General features: G+C 40.3%; 1 protein-coding gene across 1 annotated transcript in view; it reads left to right on the top strand.

Annotated features, from left to right (window-relative positions):
- The window catches only part of LOC148401610 (partitioning defective 3 homolog B-like), an 81,605-nt gene that overhangs the window by 42,826 nt on the left and 26,779 nt on the right, over nucleotides 1-12,000 (top strand). Inside the window, exons 18-19 of the mRNA XM_088357061.1 lie at nucleotides 5,600-5,815; nucleotides 6,357-6,549. Coding sequence (XP_088213187.1) covers nucleotides 5,600-5,815; nucleotides 6,357-6,549 — 409 coding nt within the window. The remainder of the gene's footprint in view (nucleotides 1-5,599; nucleotides 5,816-6,356; nucleotides 6,550-12,000) is intronic.

Raw genomic sequence — 12,000 nt, 5'->3', positions numbered from 1 at the left:
AGTCGCTTTGCCTTCTCCTCCTCCTCCACCACCTCTTCCTCCGCCTCATCCTCCTACCTTTCTTCTACCAACTCCCCCCGCCATCTCCACTGCTATGATTTTCCTGGAATGTCTTATCACTGCCCGTAACTCAACGACCCCGGATAAATGAATGTGTCTATTTATACTCTGTAGCATTCCACTCGTTGTTTTTCCTCTCATCTCCTGCTGACGTCTTTGCAAAAGCGTATTGACAATGCTTTTGCGCGTTTCTCTTTTTTGCTGACACAGCGCATTGGGCAGGCTTCCCCCCCCCCCCTCCTAAATGGCCTCAGAGTTTTTTATGGGTTTGACATATTTCATTAGATGGATAGTCTTAAAAGGCCTGCCTGGCTTCCTTTAATCTGGCTAAAACCCTCTTTTCCTCTCAGGCGGAAGTGCTCCACTCATCTCTTTTTCCCTCCTCCTCCTCCTCCCTAGTTCATTCATTTTGTTTCTTCTTCTTTTTTTTTTTCATTTGTATTTCACTTTCAAATACATATGCCTTCCAATCACTGATTCTGAGTTTGAATCTCAGTTCTCACCTTTTTTGGGTGACATTTGAACTTGCTCAGTGTTTGTCTTCCTCGGGCATTCTCAAAACAGATTGGTTTAGTTGAAGACTCCAAATAGCCTATTAGTGTGAATGTGAGCGTGAATGACTGTCTTCGGGCAACCAGTCCAGTTTATATGCCATGTTTAGCTGAAGCTAATCCGGTGACTTGTCCAGCCATGACAATGAGAGTTTAAGAGCACAGGATCCGGCTTCCACCTCCCTTTCCTCCTGCTGTGTTCAGGCCGCTGGGGGTTGAAATTGTGAACTGCCATGTTGATGATTGTTCGCTACGCATCGATTAGGCCTAGCTGCTTGTGCGTCCCTGCATAATGAAGGCCGATTTTACCATTAAAGCTACCGTGCAATTAAGTACACCCATCCATCCACTGATTTTTTTTAAGGTGCTTATCCTCATTCTTTGTACACCTAGCTGATACCAATTTCCCACCTGTATATGCCGCGGTTAACTACTGTATTTTCCGCATTATAAGGCGCACCTAAAAACCTCCAATTTTCTCAAAAGCCGACAGTGCGCCTTATAATCGGGTGCGCCTTATATATGGACCAATATGGATTTGTGATTGAGGACTAATTTATGAAAGTAAGCTTTATGTGTTTTTTTTGTGTGTTGTGTGATAACGTTTGAGCAACATTGAGTTATTGATATATTGTTATTGTTTACACTATTTTGAGTGTTACTATATTGTGATTGCATTAACGTTTGAGCAACGTTGATTTTTTTATTCTATGCGCCTTATAATCCAATCCGGTGTGCCTTATATGGACAAAGTTTTAAAATGGGCCATTCATTCAAGGTGCGCCTTATAATCCGGTGCGCCTTATTGTGCGGTAAATACGCCACAGTGAATCAAGACTTGCATCAAAAGTCAAATGCAAATGGGATAGGTTGTGTAATCCGAACAAATATTTATATGTAATCTTGACAGAGTTGGAAGTGTGCAAGTACTGTGTTTGTGTGTATCATTGTTTCAATTGGCTGATGATTCTGAAAAGGTGTGTATGCACTCTGCAGTTATTTGAGCCATTCACGTAGATATAGCTAAAATACTTCTATGTACCAAAAAGAACAGAAAGACACAATTATTGACACAGCAGCTCCTCTGGACTTAAGTAGTATGTCAAATGAGTGATAAGTGATGAAGTGTTGCCACTGAATGGTGCACTTGGGATTGCCCTTAACTTGAATTGGAAATGTGTTGACAAGCACGCCACTTGACAGAAGTGGCCTTGTACGAAGCATTGTTTGCTGGATGCCACCAGTATACACAATGTAGGAGTACCTTCTTTTTTCCTTCTTGTTTTTTTGTTTTTCGGATGTGTCTCTCAAATGTATTTGTGTGGCTGCTGCTTAATTAGATTCTTAAGATGCAAATGTTGACTAGCCTGGCAATCCGCAGTCTGGAGAGCACACCATTCACTGCAGCTCTGCCTCACTTCAAAATGAATCAAGGTCATTTACGTACTTGCTGTGAAGTGCGCAACGTCACTCTTCAGCGGCACAAGTCCATCCTCATTCCATCATATTAGCGATACGAGGAAATGTAAATTTAACAAAGCTCAGTTGAGTAAAATTTGCCTTTAATTCAAACCGGTGTATACCTATGCTTGTTGCATCATATGGGAAGCAAAGAATTGAGTTCAGTAGGCATAAAGTCCCATGCTAAATGTTCCAAGCACATAACCGCTATGAGAAGTAAGCAAGAAACTCCCACCATCGCTGACCTTTTTCAACGTGCCTGTTGTCGGCGCTATGGTGATGTTATATCTACTCAATATGCTGCATTCATACATTTGCACATTGCAGAAAACCCCCTCACAAATTTACATTTTTTTCCATTTTATCAATATGACTGTGAAACAGGTTTTAACTTTATTTCTGTTTTTTTTAGTCTTAAAAATCTTAAATTTAACTTGAAAAAAAACTGCAGGAACCCTGCCAATAGAAACTGTAGTAAAGGCTTAGAAAAGCATTTCAAATGAAGAAAGGAACAGTCAACAAGATGCAGGCTTGATGCAGTCATTGCAAGTAAGGGTTATGTCACCAAATATTAAATCTTTTTCACTTTGTCAATTTCATTATTTTAACTTTATTAGTGTGGTGAAACACATGACTATCATGTTTTTTATTGACAGCAGAAGGGAATAAGTGGAATTATGGCCATTTGCGACGTGATGTCCGTGCATTGTGGTTTGCATTGGAGTATTCCACTTGTTTTTTATACAAATTTGTCAGAAACCAGAATTTTGCATTTAGTTTATGTTCCTGCAACTTTCATCATTACTTTTGCAATGACACATCAATATAGTATGGAAGACTAACCCTATCTCATGCTAGGCTAAACCCAGCTCACGTTTCCTATTAGTGGGCAAACAATCTCTGCAACTTCTACTTCACAATGATAGTAAGAGCCGACAGAATGATTCAAACGTGATATCGTTATAAATGAAAGCTGCCAATATATAGCATGCTATCAATCAGAGTTACTTAATGTTTTCCATATTAAAGCGTAAAGCAATCCAATCAAGTATGGTACTTATCGAATATTAATGCAGCCGTCCACTCTGCCAGGCGTTTTTGACCTAGAATAGCTAGCACAAGGGCATTATAGGCATTTTTATTCCAAATCATTATGCAAACTCAACAATTTTTTTTTAAATTGTGGCACGGAACCTTTAACAAGCAAGCAGGAGTGTGTGTACACAGTTATATACTGTTTGTACAAAAGAATACGTACAGGGAAACCCTCTTCCATTCTTGGTCTTTGGTCAGCACTCATCTTCTCATTGTTTTAACGCTCAGTCGCTTTCTTGTAACCATGGCAATCGTTCAGTCGCTTATGGCAGTGTTGCAGTAATTATATGAATAAGACATGCATTTGTTCCCACAGAAATAAAATGTGTTTGATCACGCAAGTGGGTGTCATACACTACTGCTGGGTTTGGATTTCATTACCATGACAACTGAAGATGGAGCTAGAAGTTTGAGCAGGTGAAGAAGTGTTTCTACTTGTGGGAGTCTTAAGTGCGAAATGAAATTGATTGTCGGCCAAGACAAACGTTTTTTTACTCATAGACGCAGACTTGATAGATAGGGTGCCCCTCAGACAGTGTAGAAAGTATTTCTGGATCTACACCAAGTCTAGCTGGTGAAGAAACTTGGAGAGCGGGTGGTTATTATGTAAATTAGACCCAGCGGGATTTGATCCGGAAGCAGCAGTCCAGAACAGCTCGCCCAGAGATGAATTTTCTGGATTAGGCAGATAACAAAAGATTGTTTAATTTCACACTTGGTGGTTAGGGTAGGAACTCAAGAGATCCATCTTTTGGAAATACAGTAGGACATTAAAAGGTCACTTTTCCATTGTATAGATCCTTTAACACCATAAAACCCTACTTAGACACAATTGAGTAAGTATATGTAAGCGGAACAATGCCTTTAAAGATTCTGCCAGAATGGAATTATGATGAGCTCCACAAGGTGAAACGGAAATCACTGGAACAACCCTGGTCTTGCTATGACAGCAAGAGAAGCTAGAGCCAAGGTTCTGCACATATTCCCAATTTTGTTGAATACCTGCTGTACAATTTGTTCTATTCAAAAAAAGACAGCAGTGCCTGTTGAGCCTGACTTGGACTTGTTACATCTGTCAAGGCCACTGCCCGTCATCCTGGTTCTGATCGGCTTTGAGGCTGCTTGTCAAATTTGTATGCCGGCTTGAATCGGTGGCAATCAGGTGGACATGATGCAAACACATTCCATGAGAGGATCCGCTGGCAGTGACCAACGATACGTGATGAACGCTGATTTCACCCTCCACTGGATCGAGCGGACGATAACTCCGGCACTCAGCCATTCCATTAAAGCCTCATTATTCATTTAACACCAACCTTAACCACCTGACACACATGCGCAGGCTTGCAAAAGTGAATTGGATTTCGGGTTAGGGTTAGCCTTCGTCCTCACAGAGCCAAGAGTACACACTGCAAATCTGTCTGGAATATTATGTCTTTAAATGCCCATCACCATCATCAAAAATTAAATTTTTGGAAGCATGCACCCACATCCGCACACTATGATGTTTTTTTTTTTCCAAATAGTGCAGAAGTGTGCTTGGAAAGAGCTTAATTCTATCAGGCTGCAAGCTGGACAGCCATAATTACATTTGTGACACAAATCCTGCCTCTCAAATTGAGCGTTTTATTCTTGAACGCTCCCCCTCTCTATTTATAACCCCTTCTTCCCCGCAAATCCCACTTCCTCGCAAAAAGTCAATACAAGACTTAAAAGGCACTGTGCTTATATCTTTACTCTCCACCTCCTTTGACTCTGTCGTGTTTTCAGTTTCACTTTTTTAGTCCTTTTTAAGCCCTTTAAAGCTTCTACTTCAACAAGAAAATCGTCAATGACATGATTCAAGTCATCCTTTCAAGAAAATGTTAAAATGATGAAAATATCACCTTTCAAAAACCATGTTTCTTACGTTGTCCTACCCAACGAGTTGCTTGAGTAAGGAAGGTTATTTTGCAGGTTCCTCTCTATGCCCTTCATCCAGTCCCTCATTATTGTTATTAAACCTTTTCAGGTCAATTTCAAAAGATAGTCCCAGTAATTGAAAGATAGACCTTTAAATTGTCAACAGCAAAATTAAGAAAAAAAATGGCTGCTTAGAAGCAATTACAATGAGAGAAAACTGCAGAAATAAACGTCCCAAACAAGATTGTTATGACACTGCTTCGTAAGTGTTTGGAGGTGATGCCTTTGCAGCAGTGTGACATCTGTGCTGTGGAGTTGATGTTCCGAAAAGCTACGACAACATCATCTGGTTAAGATCGCAGGCGAATGGAGCAGATTTGTGTCTCACTTGGCAACGATTACCAATTACACAGAAGGATTAATTATTTTGATGGATATTTCCTTGAGACCAGCAGACATTTTGTTTTCAAGAAGGTCCTCTTATGTTCTTTTTCATCAGTCATTTAATACATGTACTTGCTGTGCTCCAGGAGCAAATGCTGATGGAACACTGGGCCCAACCCTGGGCCTCTGGAAGTCCAGCTCCCTTGAAAGTCTCCAGTCAGCCATGTCGGAGGTCCAGCAGAATGACATCCAGGGCCAGGTCCCATTTCACCGCCCACGGCCACACATGGTCCGGGGACGCACTTGCAACCAAAGTTTCCGCATTGCCATCGACAAGTCTTATGAAGGACCTTCTGAAGATGGTAAGGATTGACATTTGAATTTTCTTCCTCCACACTTTTAAGGTCTCTAAATAATTCTGCACTTAAATTCAATTTCACATGACAAACACAAATTTCGTACAACGCTGGCATCTGAGTAGCTGGAGGCCAGCCAAGATGCAGTGCTCTGAATAATGAAATGCCATGTTATTTTGTCTATTCAGCAATTTAGGGAAAGCAAACTAAAATCTTATGTAGTTGCTCCGCCCACTATATATTTGGTTACTTCATTGCACGTTGACAAGACAGTTTTCAGTTCAAACTTTTCAGTTCATTCAAGTGGATTCATTTTCTGGTATAGATATGAATTTGAAGCATTTTTCCACAAATGTTCAGCGAGGTTGAGGTTCGAGAGGTGACAAGGGATTTCCCAAAACTCAATGTGCAAATCGTCTTTTTGGCTTAACAGCTAAATTTTGGTCTTGTCTGACCACTAACTTTTTGTCCAGAAGCTTGTCAATTCCGGCAGATGCAAACTTCAAACCTGAAAATCTCAGTTTCAACTGAAGCAATTTCTCCATAGATGACGACCAATCTGAGGTGAGCTCCGGTCACGAAACACCGGTCAGCAGCTCCTCACGCCAGGACCTTGATGCTGAAGATTTGACAATACAGAAGAAAGTAAAGGAAAAAAAGAGTAAAGGAAAGAAGAGAAGTGAGGATGCCACAGATGATACGGAGAAGAAGACCAAAAGAAAAGGCTTTGGTCTTTTGAGGTAAGAGACACCATCAAATATTTTCCATGTAATTGAGGCTTTTCTCGTAAAGTTGACAGGTGAGCTATTGAATTCAAAAAATAATTCTATATGCCGAAGTAGTCGTAAGAATACCTATGCCCTACTTTCCAAACACATTTCAGCAAATTAGGATTATAGGATATTGGATATAAATGCAGTCTTGGCAGCAATGGAGGGAAACCAATCGGAACAAAGTCACAGTAGGCACATTACCTACCCAAAGCGCTTATCACCCATTGATCAACGTGTCCCCATCTTGATTGTAGTGAGCCCAATCCTCCTACAAGCAGCCCCTTATCTTTTGGCAGTGACACGGTGTGGCCAGTGTATCGCCACACTTCCAACACTGTAGATTCAATTAGGCTGTCGCAACAGATACAGCACACTGAACGTGAGCCCGCAGATGGCAGATAACAATTCAATCGGCTGCAGTGTCAAGGACAGTAATGGAGGAGATGTTCACGCGGAAAGAGAAGGGCAGAGTGAAGGACATATACAGTTTGGGTGGAATCACATATGGGACCAGGCTGTAACTTAGATCTGATGACATTCAAATAAAATTGGATTGTATTTTCCAAGGACAATCCCAAATTGTTTTCTCGCGTCAAAGATGCTAAAGGGTTTGGAATCCCATGACCCATCTTTGAAGTAAGGATGTTCCAATCAGGGTTTTTTTGCTACCGATACCGATTGTCCATGAATGTGATCACCAATATTGATCACGTGGGTTCGATTTAAAATTTTCAATTTAGAGCTACCGATTTTTCTTAATCTATTAGTCTGTTTTCTTTTTTCAATTAATTGATGAATCACATTTTTAAAAACAATGATTAAATTTATATACGTTTATCTTTCAAGAACTGTACATTGCTTCATATACAGTGCGGACAATTCTCAAACAAACTCTAATTTGGTTACTGTGTTTGTCTGTAATGATTAAACACAAATAATCACAAGTCAGGTTTTCATAGTGCCTTGTATTCTAATTAGAATTAAACCTAATTACCAAATGGTAGGAAAATACTCATCATACCATGTTCCTCCTGCTGGAGTATGCAAATGAAATTAATAATTGAATAACCTGGATGGGTTGCGTTAAAAAAACAAAAAAAAAACGAAAGGAGTAAATGGTTTTAACAGTCAAAATATGGTCGGCTAATTTTATTTCACACTTGGTGCGGTGCAGCACACTCCAAGGCTTTAGCAACTACCACTGCACAATTCAACCCCTAGTGCTTGCACTAGCCTTTCTCTGTCTAAATTGATTGTTATTGAATTTGAAATATGACTTAATTAGCTCTAGCGTTGTGTGGTTCAATCTAATTTCAGCTCTCAAGTGTTATTTTAGTCTGGTGGCAGCACTAGGAAAAGGGCAACTCATAAACATATGACCTCATTTTCTTCCTGTGGTGAAAGTGTACACAGCAGAAACCTCCACAATAACCTCTGGTCAGAAATATTTGCTTTTATTGCGTCAGTATTTGTAGACCATTGTGGCGATCGCATGCTGGGCATTGCGTTAACTCTGGAAATCAGCTAATGAATGTCGAGACATTTGAAAGTTGCCAAAGTTGGTTCTGCATATCCAATGGTGATAAAATGTCAGGGTACAGTTCAGAGTGAAGATTTGCTTTTGTTGCCTGTATTTTACTGTGATGTGACTTCTTGTCTTTTGAACACCTGGATCACCAAGGCCCATTGCTGTCACGTCTCTTTGATTGCTAAATAAGCCATGACAAATGGTGGAACCTCTAAGACCTTGCCTGTCTTGTCTGTGCTCAGCAGACAGCAGTGAAGCCTTCACCTGGAATGGTGCCTTAGGGGCCACCGATGCACTGCAAAAACAGTGAAGCTTCTGCTTTTCTTTCCCAACACCTCTGCTATTTTGCCACTCTTTAAGACTGCATTGACACTGCAAGTCTCAAGTTCACCTCCTTTTTACTACAAGTTAGTAGAAGTAAACAAACGGTTACTTTTCTTTTTTGGGACTTGGACTGAGATAATCAGAATCAGAATCAGCTATATTGATCAAGTTCATGCGAAGTCTGACTTTAAAAAAAAAAAAAAAAAAACGTTCGCTGTCCCCCGTCCGCAAATTGGGACGAAATTCTCATTTCTGAATAACTACACAACAAAACTCATTAAATTGCCAGTTGAGACAGTCACAAACGACCATTTATGTAACTCTCAATAAAAAATGTGCAATTTGGTTTCACTCATGAGTTAACTGCTCTCCTGACTACATGTTTCACATTCTTCCCCTGTACAGATTGAAGCAAATTAGCACCAAAAAAGTCATAACCGAGTCATCATATTTCATAGTACTTTATTTATTGTAATATTGGATTGTGATTCTGAGATAGCAGATTTTCATCCATATAGGATTATTGCTTGATTTTGGTCTGAGCAATTGAAATTATTTTTGGGGGCGCATACATACACTAAGTGACAAGGCTCTCAAGAAGTCTTCAGACTTGAACTTGATCATGTCAAACAAAGATATATTCATTACTCATCTCCTTAAATTATGATGCATAACAAAAAATTAAACTCATCTTACCTCTAGAGTTTGCACAGGATTAGTTTGATCCTGCATGGTGTAGTCAGCAGGTCAGGGTTTGATGGATGCAGCTGGTGACTCACAGCCTCACTTTCAGGTGGCATTGGACACAGTCTATCTTCATTCTGTTCCGCAACAAATCCTGACTGGTGGTGACAAATCCCACCTGCCCCGGGATCAGTGTTCAGCCATCAGTATTGGTGCGCACTCTGCTGAGACTCCTCCCCCTGCACCAATATTAAGTACATGAAAGCCAACGCTGATACCCTGTTTACAAATCCACACAACATCATGCTAAACCTCATTACTTCACCCCAGCACCCCCCGCACCCTGACTCCTTCATGGCACTTCTCCATGTTTAGTGCTGAGGAAATCCGACAGAGAGGCAAGCCAATTAGCGTGGTCCGTTCCGCTTTTATCCTATCGCAGAGTGTCAGGATGTGCCTGGCTGAAAGACAGTCACTGGTAAACTGCGTTCAATGCAACCCACTTGTCAAAACTGAAGGGGCTCGCCGCAAGTTGATTTCCGATGGATTATTACGGTTGTTTTAGGGAACTTTGCGCTAACTTCCCTCGAGCCTTTACTCCTTTCCCGATGAGCCTCTTGAACACTCAGCTTCTTGTCAAATGACATTTGCTACTGCCGCCATTTTGCTCATTCTAGGGTAGTCAGCTGTAAGAATCATTTTGCAGCAGCACGCAACAAATAAAGGCATGGTGATAAATGTAGTGTTATCACGAAGCACCCTCCTGATATATTTCATCACACACAGAGGTTTTCACATTTTATTTTTAGGAATAAATATAAATAGATGATCAACCATTCACAATCCCACTCACATCTATGGGTAATTTGGTATGCTCAGTTGGCCTACCATGCTTATTTTTGTATTGCGGAGAAAACCCACGCAGGCACAGGGAGAACATGCAAACTCCACTTAGGTAGGTTGGACATGGAATCAAACCCTACTTAAAAATGTACAATCGGTGATGAACCTTTTTGAGGTTCAAAACACAATAATGTAAAATATAATTACTTAAATCAGGGATGTCAAGCACCTCATATTATATACAGTAAAAGCTACAAAACAAACTGACAACTTGTTTTCAAATCAGACGAGTAAAAACTGGTCAAATATGAAAAAAAAAAGATATTAAAAGTGAAGACAATTTGCAATTCTAGTCATGACGCACGAATCTGATGCACAATTTGTCTTTGCGGCCCACATAAAATGATGTGTTGGGCCCTATCTGGCCCCTGGGCCTTGAGTTTGACATCTGTGACTTATGAAAGAGCTATATGATGACCCGCAGTAAAATGGGGGCACTTCTCTCCTATACGTATCTACGCCTTCATATGGTGAGGAAATATGGACCATTGAAAGAAATATCATCTAACATTTGAGCTGATGGAAGCAAAATGATGCATTACCTAATACCGCCACTGGTCAATGCACTGCAGGTGGATTTCTTTGATGAATCATCTCAGATAGCAATCTCATCTTGGAGTCTTCAAGAGCCTATTCATTCATATTAGTATTCCCTTTTATGAAATATACATTAAGCTCTTCGTTTTGCCCACAGCTCCAAGCGCTCTCTTGTGTATAAGCTCTATTGCTCCCTTACCACATCCCTATTCATCCCTTGATGAACCTTATGAATTGTTGATGCAAAGGTCTCTGTTCGGCAGTTCTTTAACGGCATGCATGACGATTACTTACTTATCAAGGGTGGCTGAAGCGCTGATTTCCACCATTTGTTCACAGTTTTAAAATTCTGGTGTTACTCGAATCCATTATTATTCTCAAGCTTTGTCTGTCAATCCGGAACCTCGATGCAGTTTCTCAAAATTAAAGCTTGTGTATTATTGTCCGCCCACTCGTAATTGTTTAAAAAAAAGAGTGAAAAAGTATTATTGTCTGAAATTAGTTTTGCACAGCTGAAGCAGCCTTCTTTCTGCGCTACTGAGGCGCAATTCTAATTTACAACTTTCCAGAGCTGGCAAATGGACACAGGCGCTATCGCCGTCACCAGCCGCTAGAAAACAAATTAATTTCTCCTTCCACTTTCTGCCATCCATTCAATGCAACGGGCAGCTTTCCTGAAATGATGTACGGGTTTGCTGGCACTGATGTGAGCTGCCAGTCAAATGTCAGACGGACGGGGGAATCAACACTAAGGATGATGAGGAAGTCCTCATGCATATATATCAGCTGATAAAGGCGAAGTCACAACATGCTTCTGCATCTCCATTTCTTGCACCTGAACCGGCTGCATCTTTCAGGCATTTCCTTGATCGTCTGTTCCTACACAAAAATCTTTTAAGATTTTTTTTCTTTACTTTAATGTTACGGCAACACCTTTTTTTTTTTTATCTCTGCTTTCTCAAGATGTGTGTGCCAAATGAAGTATCTTTTTATCCCCTTCTGCAAACTAGAACCCAAGCCTCAGTTAAAGGATAAATAACTCCACTTTGAATTTTCTAAAGCTTCCAAACAATTCAACACACACATTTTCTGTCTCTTAGCAAGCAAAACAGCCCTCCCAAAAAAAAAAAAATCTCTTTCATTCAAAGCTGTCGTGCATCATTTTTTCTTTTGCTTGGAGGGTAAAATTACGACTCAAAAGCTTTACTGCATGTGTTTCTCTTTGCCAGCAATCATTTAGTGGCATTTTTCAAATGAAGTTAAACATTTTTTTAATTATAATTATTTCTATTGCCAGTGACTCATCCAGTTGGGAATATGAGACTGCCATTTAGCCCGTGAATTATTGTATGCGAGGTAATTATCAAATGAAGCACTGAGCACAGACTTCCATTTGTGTTGATCAGCTATGCAGTTCATCAGTTCTTATGGAGTTCTGTCAT

Source organism: Syngnathus floridae, chromosome 2, assembly GCF_059516105.1.
Source record: "Syngnathus floridae isolate MCC-2025c chromosome 2, RoL_Sflo_1.0, whole genome shotgun sequence".
NCBI lineage: Eukaryota > Metazoa > Chordata > Actinopteri > Syngnathiformes > Syngnathidae > Syngnathus > Syngnathus floridae.
The sequence above is the reverse complement of the archived record's forward strand: the minus strand, read 5'-3'. Positions and strand labels throughout refer to the sequence as shown.